This window comes from Mirounga leonina, unplaced genomic scaffold (assembly GCF_011800145.1).
Source record: "Mirounga leonina isolate KUSES-001 unplaced genomic scaffold, KU_Mleo_1.0 Mir_201, whole genome shotgun sequence".
Taxonomy (NCBI): domain Eukaryota; kingdom Metazoa; phylum Chordata; class Mammalia; order Carnivora; family Phocidae; genus Mirounga; species Mirounga leonina.
Window position 1 is genome coordinate 25,027,076 of NW_023270504.1, and position 18,547 is coordinate 25,045,622.

The 18,547-nt window shown below is 46.8% G+C and overlaps 2 protein-coding genes across 6 annotated transcripts in view; one reads left to right on the forward strand and one right to left on the reverse strand.

The window, feature by feature from the left end:
- Positions 1–18,547, forward strand: part of VAMP1 (vesicle associated membrane protein 1) — a 72,693-nt gene that overhangs the window by 15,210 nt on the left and 38,936 nt on the right. For 2 of the 4 annotated variants that reach the window (XM_035028412.1, XM_035028413.1), the window contains exon 5: positions 7,377–7,634. The exons of the other annotated variants lie outside the window; for them this stretch is intronic. In XM_035028412.1, the coding sequence (XP_034884303.1) occupies positions 7,377–7,399 (23 nt within the window). In that variant the 3' untranslated portion in view covers positions 7,400–7,634. The remainder of the gene's footprint in view (positions 1–7,376; positions 7,635–18,547) is intronic. 4 annotated transcript variants of the gene reach the window in all.
- Positions 561–4,923, reverse strand: CD27 (CD27 molecule). 2 transcript variants are annotated; one of them, XM_035028407.1, is made up of 6 exons: positions 4,664–4,923; positions 4,390–4,521; positions 1,646–1,828; positions 1,359–1,448; positions 985–1,104; positions 561–730 (listed from the first exon to the last, which is right to left on the reverse strand). In XM_035028407.1, the coding sequence occupies exons 1-6, from the start codon at positions 4,797–4,799 to the stop codon at positions 606–608; spliced, it is 786 nt and encodes a 261-aa protein (XP_034884298.1). In that variant the 5' UTR covers positions 4,800–4,923; the 3' UTR covers positions 561–605. The 2 variants fall into 2 exon arrangements, with proteins under 2 accessions (XP_034884298.1, XP_034884299.1); XM_035028408.1 differs by lacking the exon at positions 985–1,104.

Genomic DNA, 18,547 nt, shown 5'->3' on the forward strand with positions numbered 1-18,547 from the left:
TGGAGAAAGCTCCTCCCTCAGATCCCCGATCTGGGAGAAGAGGCTGGGAGTGGCCTGCATCGTGAGATTGGAATTTCAGAGAGACAGCGCGGGGAGAGCTTCGGTGTGTGGTTGGCTGGCACTTTATTTTGCCGAATTTTTAGGTCAGTGATACCGCACGTGGTGGTTCGTAGGGGAAAGTGTGTTCTCCAGCTAGGGCCCCAGCCCTCCAGTGCAGCGCAGGGGTGAAGGTGGCTGGGCCAGGGCACACGCGGGGCCCTTGCGCCCCATCCTCCACCTTTTCCCATGCGCCCTTGTCACTGCCAATCTCCAAAAGGCACTTTCTCAAGTCTGCGCACAGGAAAGGGTCCTGATGACAGGATGGTACTGAAACCCGGGGGTGGGGGTGGGGCCGGGGAGTGGGGGGTGGGGGTGCCAGGTCTCGTTCCCCGTGGATGGCTGCTGGGGTGGGATGGAGGCAGGGATTTTATTGTAGTGTGACCCCCCCCCCCCCGGCCCGCCGGGCCGGGGGGGGGGCCCCGCCGTTTTTTTTGGGGCCCCCCCCCCCCCCCCCCCCCCCCCCGCCCCATCCCGCTCCATCCCGCCCCATCCCGCCGTGCGCGAGTTCAGGAGTAGGAAGCAGGTTCTGGTTTTCGATAATCTTCCTGAATGGGGATGGCGCCGCCCTCTTCCTCCCTGGGGCAGCTGTAAGGACAAGGCTCTGTAGGCACCACTGGACTTTCTTCTTTGTCTGCGGGAGGAGAATCAGATGAACCTTGGCGGGCAGTGGGGTTGGTGAAGGGAGTGGAGATGAGCCAAGGAGGGTCAGTCTGGGGGAGGGCTGTCGGGGCTGCCAGCTAAGAGGAAAGGAAGAGGAGGTGGGAGCCAGGATTGGTAAAGATGGAGTGAGGAAGGCTTCTGTGAAGTTCCAGGCATGGACAGTGGGGCTGGGGTGGTAGAGTAGGGTGCAGGGACAGGACTAGAGACCTGTATTTTGTCTCTTACTTAGTCTGTGTTTTCTTCGTTGATGGAAGAACAGGGCTCCGATCATGATGAAAGCAAGAAACATTCCAGAGAGAATCACAAAGGTGCGGATGCAATCTGAGCTGCACAGGGACCTTTGGGCTGTGATAGGCAGGGGCCATGCAAGGGTTTTTGGAGAGGGCCTACATCTCGTTTCCCCTCAGCCCAGGCAGCCTGTCACCCCTCCTCCCATCTCTCTCCCACCCCTCCCCCACTGCTACCACTGGACTAAGTTCTTTCCTAATCCCTAGACTCTGCTTCTTCCCCTTCTTCCCCTGACTCCTAGGAGCTTTCTGGCTGGCTTCCCTCTCCTGTATGCAGTCTCTCTGGGGGTAGAGAATGGGGAGAAAACTCACGTGGCCAGTGGGTTGAGAGAGCTGGGGCAGGCAGCCACCTGAAGTCAGCCAGAGTCTGCACCTGCCGGACTGTCCTGGCTTCCTGCATCTCTGGAAAAAGAGACAGGGTGAGCAGCAGGGAACCTCCTAGGGCACAAGCCTGGGCTGAAGGAAGGCCTGAGGCCTAAGAGGCACCGGGAGATGGGAAGGCTGACCGACCGGATGGCCAGGCAGCTTATGTGGGGAGGGTGGCGGTTGGGGCACGACCCTTATCCCCGTGACTGGACAAAGTGTTGCCTGGAACTTACTTTTGGCATAAGGTAAGTGGGTGGGTTGTGGGTGTGGGCCCGGGGCCCGAGATGGTCGAGGCAGTGTCAGCAAGGGGTTTGAAGGAGGATCACAGTCCGTGCACTCCTTGTCCCTGCACTGCCAGCCCTTGGGGCAGGCACACTCTGCATTTGTGGTGAGGGTGCAGTTTCGGATGAGAAGACCTAGGGAGGAACACAAGAAACTCAGGCCTCAGAGACCTGCCAGGCACACTTGCTAAGTCCTGTCCTGGGCTCCCCTCCCAGGCCCACCTCCGGGGACTCCTGCCCCAACTGCACAAAGGCCTGCCCCTCCCTCCCTGTCACCCAGTGCTTCTGACCCAGTGACTAGTGTCATTAAAGGAGACACTTGGGGTTTTTCCTTTATTCATGGTTCAGCAATGCCAACTGTAAAAAGTAGAAACAGCTCGCAGGATTTTCTCTCCTATTCACTGGCACTTTGATAACTCCTCATTGAAATATAATGGGTGGACAGAGAGGTACACAGGTCATAAGTGTAAACTTGCTACAAATTGGACCCACGAACAAGAGCGGCAGCGTTCCTCTCTAGGCACTACGTCCTCCCATGCACAGATGGCCACTAGCCTGACTTCCTAATGCTGCAAGTTCATTTTGCTTATTTTTGTCCTGTATTTGTGTAGTCATGCCTGGGTACTCACTTGTGTCTGACATTCTTACTCAATCCTTTGTGAAATTCATCCATATCGTAACTGCAGACCGTTCATTCTCATGCTGCATAGCATTTCACTGTATGAATATACCATGATTCATGTGTCTGTTCTGTTAATGGGCATTTGGGTAGTTTCCAGTTTTTAAGCAATCAGGAATAGTGCTGCTATGGTCCCCAATAGATTTTTAACTTTACTAGAGAGTTCCTTGATTAGTAAAATACTTTGCCTTTAGAATATAAATTTTATTCAAGTGTAGATGTCAGGTGCTGAGTGACTGCCGATAAATTATACTAGGGGAGAAGGATGTGAGTGGAACTGGGCTGGGTTGGGCTCACAGGTGGTCAGGGTTAAGAAGAGGAAGGTGATTCTGGGGAAGGCACCAGCACCCGGATGTGGGCCAGGCTTGAGCCTAGCCTGGTGGGGCCCTGGGACAGTGCCTTCCTGACAGGCAGAAGAGGGGTACAGAAAGGAAGGCTGGAGGATGCCAAAGATGATGACCAGGACTCTAACAATTCCTTTAGCAGATGCCTTTTGTCAGGAAAGGGAGAGGGACACAGATTCCTTCTTCCCATCCTTATGCCCCTATGGTTGCTTCTTTTGGAATTCTGACTAGTAGTTGCTACCAGCATTTGGTTTCCTTGTGGCTTACCAGGAATCATGAGCCAGCCTGGACAAGGGTCTGCAGGACGAGAACAGTGATGGGGGAGGTAACAGTGACCGTGGGAGAGAGAAGAGATAGGCAAAGGTGAGGAAGATCACCAGAGGCGGTGGTCAGGAGGATATCTCCCCGGAGGGAAGAAGGGTTAAGGAGAGGGCTGGGCTTGGTTACCCGTGGAAGGATTGCTACGGTTTTCAGTGATGAGGATCCAGAGACCTGGGAGTTCTCTTCACCACATATAACCTGTGCCCCAAATTCCAGGCTGATGTCAGGCACTTCTCCATCTTACCCAGGGGAACACTGAGGTCCAGAGGGGGCCATACTCATTCAGCCTCCCCCTGACCACCTCACTCCTGGCCACCATCCCTTGGAGTCCTGCAGCCAGTCGCTGCATGGGTGCTATGGAGGCCTCTGGGCTGAGTCTTACAGAGAAGGGTCATGGAGCACAGCAAAGGGAGCACAGCTCAGTATTGGGAAAGGCCTTCTGGTGGGGCCTGCAGCGAGTGGGGAGGCTCTGACCAAAATATTCCAACCCTGCTGGGGTTGCTGCTAAGAAGAGAAAAGCATCCCTTAACATATTTTTAAGTGGACTGAGGAATACTTGTGTATTTAAGATGTTGTTTTTTGACTGATTGGCAATGGCAAAACCTTTTGCTGAGTTCATTTTTAAAGAGGACAGTGTAAAAGGCCTACTGAGACCAAGCACATTTTATAGGTAAGCAGTGTAGTAGTTCAGTTCTGGAGTCCTCAGAAGGGTCCCCAGGGGGAACGTTTGTTCAAAGGGGCCGCTTTAGAGTCTGTGACTCTATCCCGGCTGGCACAGTTTCTGAAATTCTAGCTAAGCTGGAGGAATAATAAAAGAATTCATAACAGAGCTGCAGACATTTCACTTCTTCATTTAAAAAAGATAAAATTACAAAATAAACAAGAAAAACATGGGCCACATACATATTCATTTTCCTAAATTGGCTTTTGTGCAAAAAAAAAAGACAAGAAGAAGGATGTCCCCACTGGCTGGTATTGTTGTACCCTAAGAAAGAGGTACTCCAGGTTCCAAACAAATGCGTGCTTCAGACAGCCAGGTCATCAAGGGCGGGGGGTCGCTTATCTGAAATCTGGGGACCTAGGGCCACTTCCTTCCTCCCCTGTTTTTCACTTACTCCTTTTTCTTGTCGTGATCTGAGTTGTACATGCAGTCTTGGCAGCCCCCCAATTCTGCTGACCCCTTCCCTGTAACACCAGAGTTCTCCCCGCATCAATATGTGCCCTGCCCTGCCCAGTGCCCTGTATTGGCTCCACTTGCGGTAGCCTCGAAGTGACGAGCTCGGACCCCCTCCTCCTTGCTTCTCCACACCAAGCTCTGCCACCTTGCTCCCCCAGAGGCTTGCCCTTCTCACCGGAGTTACAATGCCGACAGCTCTCACAGTGGCGCCGGGAATGGTGGTCTGGTGAGAAGGAGGCCCCCGGGATGCACGGGTCACACTGAGCAGCCTCGCCAGTCCTGTCACAGTCCTTCACGAGGAAAGTCCCTGTGAGCAGAGGTCCAGGGTCAAGCCCAAGGAAGGCCACTTCTCTGCCCTCTTCAAGGTGGTACAGGATTCCTGTCCTTGCTTGAGCTCAGATGTGCTCTCCGCTGCCTTTCCCCCCGGTGGCGAGGCCTCCTCCTCTTACCTGGCTTACACGCCTGGCAGCACAGTTCTCCCTGGACCCAGTAGTGCTTCTCCGAACAGCGCTTGGGTGCTGGGGTCGCCGAGAGCCCCGCCAAGGTCCCCAGAATCCACAGCCAGCAGGGCGGTGGCCAGGCCATGGCTCTTGCCCAGGGAGCTCTTTCTGCGCTCCAGTTGCTGCCGGCTGGCCTCCGTGGAGCTGGCCCCTCCAGCGGGTGCTGGTGCCCTAGTCTCTGTATGTCCCGGCAGCAGCCGCAGGCCCTCTTCAAGGTGCCGGCTTCGGGTGGCAAGCCAACCTTTGATGGCAGCTGCAGCTCTGTTGTGGCTGTTTTTTTTTCACAGAGCAGTGACTTCCACCCCCTCCCCCTTTTCCATGTGCTAGGTGCTGGGTGCTGGGTGCCAAGGAGAGTATTAAAGGGCAAGCACTGTCAGAAGACCTGCTGCTCTTCAAAGACCTCCATCCCCCCCAACACGCCGGCCTCTCCCGGTTGCCATCTCGCTCTTGTGCCCGCTGAGATCGTAACCCACCCGTGCCTGCCTCTTTTACAGAGTGTTGAATGGGGTTGCCACCTCTCCCATTCACGCGCTCAGACGCAAAGGTGCCCACAATTGCCCCCTGTTCACAGCTTGCAAGCTAATACCAGTTTAGAGAAGGAGGGGGAGCCTGAACTGAGAATAGGTCCACAGACTTTGAGCTGAAACTCTTGGGGTCAGATAAGTTTTAGAATTCAGAATTTTTCAGATTCTGGGGAGTAACTAGCCCCGCAAGATGCCCTCACGGGGCCGGGGTAGCACCCAATCAAGCACAACATTTCTGCAGCAAAAGAATTGAGTACTTGGGCGCCTGGGTGGCTCAGTCGGTTAAGCATCTGCCTTCAGCTCAGGTCATGATCTCGAGGTCCTGGGACTGACCCCGCATCGGGGCTCCCTGTTCAGTGGGGAGCCTGCTTCTCCCTCTCCCTCTGGCTCTGCCCCTCCTCACAGCTCATGCCCTCTCTCTCAAATAAGTAAATAAAATCTTTATTTTTTATTTTTTATTTTTTTTTAAAGATTATATTTATCCATTTGACAGAGACACAGTGAGAGGGAACACAAGCAGGGGGAATGTGAGAGGGAGAAGCAGGCTTCCCGCTGAGCAGGGAGCCCGATGCGGGACTCGATCCCAGGACCCCAGGATCATGACCTGAGCTGAAGGCAGACGCCCAACGACTGAGCCACCCAGGTGCCCCCAAAATCTTTTTTTTTTAAAAGAATTGAATATTTAATTCAATTCTTGAATTGAATTCAATTCAATTGGAAGGCGAGCAGTGTCTTACCTAGATATCAAGGAGCAGGGTGGCCCCTGCTGAGTGGGGTGAATAAGGACTGTAATTAACCCTTGCATCAACTGAGGTCTGGTTTTATGGCCAAAAGACTTTGCTACAGAATGGTTCAGAATTGCAAACAAGGGACTTAAACCTGTGTTCTCCTCTCTGTTGGACTCTGCTAGGAGATCACGTGTGATCTCATTTCATCTTCCTGCCAGCCTGGGGACGGGGATCACTCCAGTCCATCCAGCCTTCCCTGGTCACCTCACTATCATCTTCATCCTCCCTTCCCAGCCTTGGCACTTGGGATCAGATTCCCTGGGTCATCTCCTCCCTGTTTCCGCTGTTTTCCTGGGAAGCCTGGTCTGGGGACATTGGAACTTGCTGGACTTTTCTCTCTTTGAGTCCTGGGAACGCATGGCTTATTTCTCCAGGCCACTTTTCATTCAGGGGCTTTGCTGTTCTTTCCACACTGCTCATAAAATGTCACACTCCTGTGACCTCACCTGTTAGCTCTGTTCTCTATCTCACTCTAGTTTCCTTTCTCTTCATATTTTCCATCCTCTTGCCTTTCCCCAGCCCCTTCTTCTCTTTAAGAGGGTCCTCACATGTGGGAAGCCACATATGAGTGTGATCTGAAGAATTATTTCTACACAGCCATCCTTCTCATTATCTGGCAGGGCGCCTGAATTCCCACCTCAGACTGATAACCTTGCGATCTGAGGATTGGGCTGTCACGAACGGTCCTGCCCCATCCCCAGATTATGGTCACTATTTTCACTGTGAATCTTTTTTTTTTTTTTAAAGATGTATTTATTTGAGAGAGAGAGTGTGGGGGGAGAGGCAGAGGGAGAGAATCTTCAAGCAGACTCCCTGCTGAGCGTGGAGCCCCATGAGGGGCTTCATCCCACCACCCACGAGATCATGACCTGAGCCGAAACCTGGAGTTGGACGCTTAATGAACTTAGCCACCCAGGCACCCCTTCCCTGTGAATCTTAAACCCTGGCTGGGCACGGGGAGGCGGGGATGTGTGGGGATGGATGACACCATGCAAGAACAATGAGGAGTTGGGACCTTTAGGGAGAACTTTCGGGAAGTGGAATTGGAGGACCCTGAGAGGACTGACAACTTTGACTATCCGTGAGCTGCTCACCCATGCAAGGGAGGCTTCAGTGCTCTGTGCTAGGACCCATCATCCCCTCTTCATGGGGGAGCAGGAGCAGGGTCTGCCTGGCTCTCCTGGCATACCCTGGTCAGGAGGAGGAAAGCCAGCTTTCTGGACCTCACTTTTCCTCTGGGCAAATGGAATGACCTCATCTCCTGCCTTCTGTGCTGTTTGCTTCAATTTCTGGTGAGTCTTGGCCTGTCCTGGACTGGCTCCCTGGATAGTTCCTTCCTCTTGTCCACAGGCCCTGCGAGTGCAGCTTGCTGACCTCTCCCTGGGAATCTGCCACTACCACATTCTCTCTTGGAGTGTGGCTTCTCTCCACACCTGCTGGCACAGAGATACATCTTCTCTTCTGAAAAGCTCCCTCCTTCGCTTGCATCTCCAGGGACAGGCCCAGCACTTCTCTTTTGATGATTTTCACGAGTTTTGAGGGCTTCGGTCTGGAGCAGTGACCACAGCCTGGATGTCAGCAGGGGCCACCCTGCTCCTTGATATCTAGGTAAGACGCTGCTCGCCTTCCAAGCAGGACAGGTCCTGGACAGAGTGGGCAGGAGGCAGAACTGTCACTTGGCACCAGTTCCAGTGGGTCAGCTGTTGTAGTCACCTCTCGTCCCCACTCAGCTAAAGTCCTATTCCTGTCTCTGTGCTCCTGCCTGTTCCCTTACCTCTGCCCTGCCACAGGTTCCAAATTTGGGACACAGGGCTTTCTGGAATTTTCCTCCAAACCAACTGCAAACAGAAGGCTGTTAGGTGTGGCAAAACTTTTGCTGAAGGTTTATATATCATAGGGATACAACTTAAAATTGCATTTTGGATATTCTTGTTCTCAATGGTCGGTCCCATCCCAGAGATTTATCAGTGGTCTGGCTACCTTACAAGGCAGTAAAGGCACTGACCATCTTGCTGACACCGTCCCCCACCCTGCACAGACTGCCTTTCAGGAGCGTTCTGTCAGGGGGCGCCTGGGTGGCTCAGTCATTAAGCGTCTGCCTTCGGCTCAGGTCATGATCCCAGGGTCCTGGGATCAAGTCCCGCTTCGGGCTCCCTGCTCGGCGGGAAGCCTGCTTCTCCCTCTCCCACTCCCCCTGCTTGTGTTCCCTCTCTCGCTGTGTCTCTCTCTGTCAAAATAAATAAAATCTTTAAAAAAAAAAAAAAGAAGTCTTCTGTCAGGCAGCATACCTCATCTGTCTTCAGCCCCCAATCCCCAAATCAGTCTTGGCCCTTTATAAATCTATAACCAGTCAAAATACCCAGTGGAACAAAACTCTCTCCAAGATCTTTCCTTAAAAGGAAGTTCTGTTACATTAAGTAGATGGCAGAAATCACTGTTCCTGATCCTTATCAACCAAACCCCTTAGTTTTTCTAGCCTTCTTTGTCCCTCCACTCCATTCCTTCGTCCTCCACTCCTACTTTCTTTTTTTTTTTTTAAGATTTTATTTATTCATTTGACAGAGAGATAGAGAAAGCATAAGCAAGGGGAGGGGCAGGCAGTGGGAGAGGGAGAAGCAGACTCCTTGTGGAGCAGGGAGCCCGATGCGGGGCTCGATCCCAGGACCCCAAGATCGTGACCTGAGCCAAAGTCAGACACTTAACCAACTGAGCCACCCAAGCACCCCTTCCACTCCTACTTTCTTTGGTGACCTCCCCTACACCTCTCCTACCCCTACACCTCCCTGCTTTAGGTCCTCCTTCCCAGTGAGTCTTTGACAGACCAACTGGGCAGGACAGTGGGGTGAGCTCACTTCCCAGTTCTATAATTTGCATTCATGGGACTCCTGTCTGGGTTTCCCAGGGGACTGAGCATTTGTGGGCATTTTTTCCAAACTCTGACCACTTTTCAGGATCTCAGCTCCAGCTCCTACTATCGCCTAGCACTTAAGGTACTCACTGAATGATGGATGGTCTATCCTCAGCCTTATTCCTTAACGGTTCTATCCACAATTATGAGTTTGAAATTTCAGGGGGCCCACGGCCACATTGACCTCCTAAATTCCACTCCTCATTCAGCAAGAATTTGTTGCATGTCCATTCTGTGCCAGGTACCAGCTAAGTAATGGGTCACAAAGATGAAAGAAAATAAACGTGGTTTCTTCCCTCATGGAATGGACACACCAGTGAATCAGAAATTGATCAAATCATCTCAAAGACAAATGTAAAGTTATTAGTAATGGTCGTTACTGCAGCACCCTGGAGGGCAGAGACAGGGTGCCTGTCCCCTCAGGGGTGAGGAATGATTCAGCCAGGAAGTTTTGCTGAGCTGTGTGTGATCTCGCAGCTCTCCCTCCACCCTCTTGAGAATTGTTACTTCCTATGGTTTAGGTTTTTAGACACCACTGTGTTTTTTTTCTTTGGCCACTTCTCTTTTTGAGCCATAATAGTTTTTCTTATATATAGATGTTATAAAATAGGGATAATCTGTTCCTTGAAGACTTGGTAGAATTTGTGTTTTTGTGTGTTGTGTGTGTATTTTGAGGGTAGGCTTTTCACTGCTGATTTAATTCAGGTTTTCAGTTTCTTCTAGGGTCAGTTTGGTAGGTTATATTTTTCTGGGAGATTATCTATTTAATCTGTTTCAGATTTATAGGTGTAAATGTTTAAATCACTGCTAGATCTATAGTTGTTTTCCCTTTTTCATTCCTAATATTGTTTATGTTTTACTCATTTTTTCTTGATATATTTGCAAGAAATATATCTAATTATTAATTGCTTCAAAGAGCCACTTTTTGATTTCATTCTATTTTTCTATTATTTCTTTATTTTCTGTTTCATTTTACTCTCTGGTGTAATTTTTAAATTATTTCCTTCCTTTTACTTTCTTTGGGTTAATTCTGACCTTCTTTTTCTAACTTCCTTTTTAAAAAAGTTTTATTTATTAAATAAATAATCCATATACCAAATGCGGGGCTTGAACTCACGACCCCAACATCAAGAGTCGTATGCTCTCCCAACTGAGCCAGCCAGGCACCCTCTTTTCTAACTTCTTGAATTGGATGCTTAGTTCATTCATTAAAATTTTTCTTTTATAATGTATGCATTTAAGGCTATAAATTTCCCTCTAAGAACTGTTTTGGCTATGCTGAAGCAAGATTTTGTGAAAATATGTTATTACTAAATATTGTTAATGTTATATAAAATTTTGTTATATATTAATATTTTAATGGGAGCAAAAAGATCTTTTCTGTTGTAAATAAGTAAAAATAACATTATCTTTAAATATTGTCTTCCCCAACTTTATCTCATCCTTTTTTAATTAAAAAATTAGAAGTGAAAATAGAAAAAAAAATCGAACAATTCTAGATAAGACTCAAAGTCCCTTTGATCAGTCTTCTTCCCCAGCCCTGGTCAGATTAGTGAGTAGTCTTCCAGAACTTTTCCTTTCTTTCTTTTTTTTTTAAGATTTTATTTTTTTATTTGAGAGAGAAAGAGAGCGTGAGAGAGAGAGCACAAGCAGTGGGAGCAGCAGAGGGAGAGAGAAAGAAACAGGCTCCCCACTGAGATCATGACCTGAGCTGAAGGCAGCCACTTAACTAACTGAACCACCCAGGTGCCCCTTCCAGAACTTTTTCTAAACAAACAAATAAATTATATGTGTGTATGTTTTATTAGTTTAGGAATGTTCATGGCCAAAAATGAGGGAAGATCCCTTTCCCTTGTTCAGCTGTAGGGTAATAAACTGGTTCTTTTTATACAGCAGAGAATGGAAAGAGCAAAACCTCTGTCTGCAGACATCTATCAGCAAAGAATCAGGTGGATCTTTCCAACAAAGTCTCTTTTCTCTCCTTTTTTTTACTCCCTTTTCTTTTCTTTTTTTTTTTAAGATTTTATTTATTTATTTGACAGAGAGAGAGACACAGGGAGAGAGGGAACACAAGTAGGGGGAGTGGGAGAGGGAGAAGCAGGCTTTCCACAGAGCAAGGAGGCAGATGCGGGGCTCAATCCCAGGACCCCAGGATCATGACCTGAGCCGAAGGCAGACGCTTAATGACTGAGCCACCCAGGCTCCCCGAGTCCCTTTTATTTTCTACTTAAAATATTATTAAGCAATAATGAGCTATTTCTTACTCTGATCTCAGCCCCTTTCCTACTGAGAACCCTCTGCTTGAATTTGTCAGAGCAGGGAAGACCCCTTGTCCCCCTGGGAGGTGGGTGAAAAGGCTCATGGTGCAGCATGTGGTCATGACTTCTCCCTGGCAAGGGTTTATCTCCTTCTTTGATACCTGAGATCATTGACGATGAGGACACCTAATTTTAACCTTTCCTTTTTTATTTGGGGCATGGTAGGTTACCTTTGTTCTCTAAAAGAAGTATTATACAGGCCTGTAGTAATTCTCCTAACACAGAACAAGAAATAAAGCCTAAGGAACAAATCATGCATTGATTCTCTCCACTCATTAGAAAATTATCTCTTAGGGGCACCTGGGTGGCTCAGTTGGTTAAGTGGCTGCCTTCAGCTCAGGTCATGATCCCAGGGTCCTGGGATCGAGTCCAGCTTTGGGCTCTCTGCTCAGCGGGGAGCCTGCTTCTCCCTCTGCCTGCCACTCTCCCTGCTTGTGCTCTCTCTCTCTCTCTCTGTCAAATAAATAAATAAAATCTTAAAAAAAAAAATTATCTCTTGGAGGTCAAATAGCCCCAAGCCTGGCAATCCCATGTTCTTCTTGCGTTGAGTTTTAAGGTCCATCTTTGTCCAGATAAAGGATTCTTATTTGGCCTAGCATCTTGGCCTGCCTCTCAGAAATCTCCAAGGGCCTCAGCCCACTTGTGTTTTGGGTTTTGTTTAGTTTTTTCGTAAATGATATATATCTTTCTAGAATTTGCTTTTTGCTTTTTTAAATCCAATAACATACCTTGGAGATAATTTTATGTTATACTTCTAGAACTACTCATTTTGTTAAATAGACAATGGATGTACATAGGCTTTTTAGCCATTCTCCTGTTCATGAATACTTATGTTTTTTTCCCAACATTTCATTATTACAAATGGTGTTATATAAACATCTCATACCTCCCCGTGCATGTGGGAGTGTGTCTTTAGAATAAATCCTGGGCATTGGGACTGCTGAGTCATAGGGTATGCATACTGTTCACTTTAATAGATACTGGCAAGTTGCCCTCCAAAGCAGCTCTACCAACTCACACGCCCACCAGCAGTGGATTGAGGACACATATCTCCTCACATCCTGCCAAATTTCACATTAGCAAACCATTTTTGACAATCTAATTGGGGGAAAATGCTGTCTCATTGTTGTTTGAGCGTGTGTTCTTTTGATTGCCAAAGAGGCCAAGCGTCTTCCGCAATCATTGGTGGCTTGGATCGCCTCTTTTGTGACGTCTTTATCCTTGTGTCACCACCAGTGTTCTAAAGTCCACTCCTGGCTCTTCTCTACACACTCCTCTGCTCTGTGACCCAATGTGCAGGGCCTCTACCAATCCTGTAGATCCCTTTAGATGTTTCCCATCTGCCCTAGGGGCTGAGAAAAGCCTCCTTGTGGCAAGGAAGGTCATTCCTGTCCCATCCCTTAAGAAGCCTTAGGAGATTGCAGACCTGCTCAGAAGTGGTATCCCTTAGCTCTTTTGTGAGATGGAAGTTGGGACATTGCTGACCCTTAGACTCCATTGCTTCAGCACCAGATGCCTCCCTAAAGACTACAGTGACCCTGAGCCTAGACTGAAGGGCTCCTTGGTGCATGTTGACTCTTTTTTTTTAAAAAGATTTTATTTATTTATTTGTCAGAGAGAGAGCACGCCCATAAGCAGGGGGGAGCGGGAGGGAGAGGGAGAAGCAGGCTCCCCGCTGAGCAGGGAGCTGGACATGGGACTCGATCCGAGGACCCTGGGATCATGACCTGAGCTGAAGGCAGACGCTTAACTGACTGAGCCACCCAGGCGCCCCTGCATGTTGACTCTTTTAAAGTTGAAATAAATTCAACATTTTAACCATTTTATAATGTACAATTCAGTGTTTTTTTAGCATTTTCACAAAGTTGGGCGAGTATCACCACTGTCTAATTTGAGAACATTCCCATCTCTCCTAAAAGAAATCTCACACCCATTGGCAGTCAGTCCCACTTGTACCCTCCCCTATCTGCCCTCCCCCCTCTGCCTCCTCCCCTGTCTACCCTCCCCCACCCTCCCCTACTGCCTGTTCTCAACATTTCATGTAAATGGAGCCATATAATATGTGGCCATTTGTATCTGGTTTCTTTCACTTAGCATAATATCTTCAAGGTTCATCCATGTTGTAGGTTGTATCATCAGTACTTTGTTCCTTTTTATGGATGAATGATCCATTGGTGGATACACCACATTTTGTTTATCCATTTATCAGTTGGTGGACGTTTGGGTTGTTTCCACTTTTTGACTATTATGAATAATGCTGCTATCAACATTCATGTCAAGTTTTGTGTGAACATATGTTGGGTATACACCTATGAGTGGAATTGCTGCGTCATATGGTAACTCTATATTTAACTTCTTGAGGAACTGACAAACTGTTTTCCGTAACAACTGAACTATTTTACATTCCTATCAATGGTACATGAAGATCCCAGTTTCTCTACATGGTTACCAACACACGTTAATTCCATTAAAAAGTTATAGCCGTCCTAGTTAGAATGAAGGGTTATCTCATTATGGTTTTGATACGCATTTCCCTAAGACTAACGGTGCTGAACATTTTTCATGTGCCTACTGGCCATTTGTATATCTTCTTTGAGAAATGTCTATTTCTTTGTCCATGATTAAATTGGATTATTTGTGTTTTTTGCTGAGTTGTAAGAGTTCTTTTCTTTTTAAGATTTATTTATTTATTTGAGAGACAGAGCCTGAACGGGGGTTGGGGGAGGGGCAGAGGGAGATATAATCTCCAGCAGACTCCCCGCTGAGTGCGGAGCCTAAGGCTGGGCTGGGGCTTGATACCATGACCCTGAGGTCTTGACCTGAGCTGAAACCAAGAGTCGGTCACTCAACCACTCAACCGATTGAGCCACCCAGTTGCCCCAAGTTGTAAGTGTTCTTTATATATTCTGGATACTAGACCCTAATGGGATATATGATTTGCAAATATTTTCTCCATTCTGTGGGTTGTTTTTGCACTTTCTTGGTGGTATCCTTGATATGTAGAAGTTTTTAATTTTGATAAAGTCCAATTTCTTTTGTTGCCATTTCTTTTGATTTTGGTGTCATATGAAATTTGTTGTCTAATCCAAGGTCACACAGATTTTTACCTGTTTCTAACATTTTTATGGTTTTAGCTCTTACATTTATTTTTTTGGTTGATTTTGAGTTAATTTTTGTATATGATTTGAGGTAGGTGTCCAACTTCATTCTTTTGCCTATGGATATACATTGTTCCAGCACCATTTGTTGAAAAGACTGTTCTTTACACATTGAATGGCCTTGGCATCTTTGTTAAAATCAATTGACTATAGATATATGGGTTGATTCCTGGACTCTTGAATTCATTCCATTGATCTATATTCCTATCTTTATGTCAGTATCACATTGTTTTGTTTTGTTTTGTTTTAAGATGTTATTTTTTTGACACAGAGAGAGAGAGTACAAGCAGGGGGAGCGGCAGGCAGAGGGAGAGGGAGAAGCAGGCTCCCCGCTGAGCAGGGAGCCCGATGTGGGGCTCGATTCCAGTACTCTGGGATCATGACCTGAGCCGAAGGCAAATGCTTAACCAACTAAGCCACCCAGGTGCCAAGTACCACATTGTTTTAACTACTATAGCTTTGTAGTAAGTTTTGAAATCAGGAAGTGTGAGTCCTCCAACTTTTTCTTCTTTTTCAAGATGATTTTGGCTATTCTGTGTCTCTTGCATTTCTGTAGGAATTCTAGGATTAGCTTGTCTATTTCTGAAAAACGAGGCAGTTGGAATTTTGTTTAAGATTGGGTTGGACATGGACATTAATTTGGGGGAGTACTGTCATCTTAATAATAGTAAGTCCTCCAATCCATGAACACAAAATATTTTTCCATTTATTTAGGTCTCCTTTAATGTCTTTCAACATTTTGTAGATTTCGGTGTACAAGTCTTATACTTTCTTCCTTAAATTTATTCCTAAATCTTTTATTCTTTTTCATGCTATTGTAAATAAAATCGTTTTCTTAGTTTCATTTTCGAATTGTTCATTGTTCGGGTAACATGTTGACTTTTGAAAGAGGCAGTTGTTTTCTCCACAGAGTTGGAAAGGGATACCTTGTGGTGTAGGTGTGTTGCTATCACACCCTGTGGGCCATTGCTTGGGCTTATTTGGAACTTATCTAAGTCACAGATGGAGAGTTAGATTCTGTGACGCAAAGGGAAATATATCTGACTCATCTTTCCCACACCCCTTTGCTTCTGAAGGCTTCCTCGACTGGGAGAGGAAGAGAGTGGGTTAGTGACAGGGGCTTCTGCCTCTCTCACAAGTGCTTCTCCTGACCTTTCTCTCCTTCGTGGTTTTTAGGGGTCCCACTGCAGTTATTCTTGAAGAGCAAGGATTGTGGTAACCTTCTCTCTTACCTGCAAATTGGGCAGAATCTTCTTTCCTTTGGTGAGCATCCTGCCCATAAAGGAATGTTGAGGGTGACAGGCACAAGCAGGGTCCTGGAATTCTTGCGGCAGGGAGGCGGTCAGCGGAATCTTCTGGGAAGGGAGTATAAGGATCAACCAGATGGTGGAAATCTGAGAAGTGGAAGACCAGTCAAGGTAGATCTGTGCTGCCTAGACTATGTCCAAGGCCATTTCTCTGCTTGATCACTTGCTAGCTGGGCCAGTTACTTAAGCTATGAGTCTGTTTCCACTGTAACATGAGGATGCTGATAGGGTGGATGTGAAAAGTTAAGTGTGGTAACATGGGGGCATACCCCGCACAGGGCTTGATGCAAAAGGTGTTAGTAAATGTTCCTTGGAGTATAAGTTGATCCTCAAGCTCCTTTCTTGGGGTTGAGGCAGTGTGAGCTTAGGACTCCCGAAGTGTCACAGAGCTCATAGTGGAAGGGAAAGGGTAGAGAAATCCTTTAGGAGAGGTATATGGAAAGTATATGGGACAAATCTCTCCTTTACTAGAGCTCAGGGGTAGCAATGGAAGCTTTAAGATGGGCAATGTAGAAGGTTCTGGGGCTGAGGAGACCCCATTACATTTCATGCCAGAGAAATGGGACAGGCTGGCTAGGGACAGTTGCAAGAAATAGGTTATTGCAAGTTTGTATGTTTTTATATTTGAGGGCACAGGAAAAAAAAAGGTTATGCATAGTTACTAGTATTTTAAACAAATATTAGTTTATTAAAGTTATCAACTTTAAGGCTGCCTGAGTGGCTCAGCTGGTTAAGTGTCTGCCTTCAGCTCAGGTCATGATCCCAGGGTCCTGGGATCGAGTCCCACATCGGGCTCCCTGCTCTGCGGGGAGCCTGCTTCTCCCTCTCCCACTCCCCCTGCTTGTGTTCCCTCTCTTGCTGTGTCTCTCTCTGTCAAATAAATAAGTAAAATCTTTAAAAAAAAAAAAGACTTAAATACTTGTTGTAAGCCTCATAGATGTTTAGCTATAGTGAATCATAAGTTCCCTCAAACATTATAATTCTGTTTACAGTCGACACCTTTTACATGCTTCAACTTAGAATCACTAATTGAAAATCAGTTACACATTTTTTTATTTAAAATTGTATTGTTATCACTTACAAATTGTATTTTATCCTCTGATTTTTTTCCATACAATTATTTTATTTAGATTGAAGTATAATTGACATACAATATTATTAGTTTCAGGTGTACAATGTAGTATTCAACCTTTGTATATACTGTGGAATGATCATCTCAATAAATCTAGTTACCATTTGTCACCATACAAAATTAATACAATATTATAGATTATATTTCTTATGCCGTACATCACATCCCATGACTTATCTTATTTTTATTTTTTATTTTTTTTTAAAGATTTTACTTATTTATTGGACAGAGAGAGACACAGCAAGAGAGGGAACACAAGCAGGGGGAGTGGGAGAGGGAGAAGCAGGCTTTCCACCAAGCAGGGAGCCTGATGCGGGGCTCCATCCCAGGACCCCGGGATCATGACCTGAGCCGAAGGCAGACACTTAATGACTGAGCCATCCAGGCGCCCCCCATGACTTATTTTAAGGCTGGAAGTTTGTACTTCTTGATCCCCTTCACTAATTTTACCCTCTCCCCAACCCTCTCCCCTCCGGCAACCACCAATCTGTTCTCTGTAACAATGAGGCTGGGTTTGGTTTTGTTTTTTGGATTCCACATATCAATTACACATTTTTAATAGAACAGTGAGGCTAATCTTATAGTTCTACTATGTTAAATTCCTTTAAGCACTACAAAAACTTTAACAATTTACATAGATTTTCCCAATGATTTAAACTTCTTTGAAATTTAGCATGAGTTTCATTTGCTCCATCACTTTTGGTTTGTATCAGTGAAGGTCTGACTGGAGAAGAAAACCCACTCTGAGTGAAATGGAATAAGGAACTGGTGAAGGAGTCTATGGAGGCCTGTTGCCTGTGTGTCTGTGGTAGGCCTGAGATCAGCGTAGGTCACTGCGGAAGACATGCTGGCTGTGAGGTGCGGGAGAGCAAGAACCAAGTGGAATCTCTATCTGCCCTTTACCACCCCCAGCTTTGATGATCTGGGCTCTCTGCAGAGGGACCTGGTGATGCATACATGCCTGGCCCAGGAATTAGAGTCTGAAGGAAGAGATCTGATAGGAGCTGGAGGCCCCACCGGACTGGCTGCCCCCCATGCCCACAAAGTGAACCAGCAGAGCAGCCCCGATGTGTACGAGCTGCGGCAGTCCTAGCGCCCCAGACTGACCTTGACAGCATCATAGCTGCTGCTTCGATTCTGCCTTTTGCCCTTTCCAATCTCACATCCATTTCTCTTGTGGCCAGCCCTAACCTTGAACCGTTTGAAAAATGTGGCTTCGTCTTCCTTAAGCTGACAGAGTACAAAGCCACCACGTTAATTCCAAACCTTCTTGGAGTTAAAAGGATATCTCTTCACTTAAGCGAGCAGTTTGCCTAGTTCACGTGGACAATGTATAACCATGATCTGTGATTACCATCTCAAGAAGGCTAAAGTTGTTTATTTGCCCGAGATTTGAGGTTAGGATGCCAGACTTGGTGCCCACAAACATCTAGGTGAGTCTTTTTGACTGAGTACACTAAGTTCCCTTAAATGTTTTCAACTCCATTTGTAAATTTAGTATTTTGATTTTGCCTAAGTTCATATTTTTCTGATGGGTTTAGATTGGCATCCTGCCTTCTGTATCCAAATTGCAGCCTCGCTATAGAGTACATGGCAGTCTGGGATCCCCACTCAAGCTGCAGCTACTCTTGGTAACTCTTCCCTTTGGCCTAAGTGACTACTGATCCTTTCCTTATTCTTGTCTGAGTGGGTCACAAC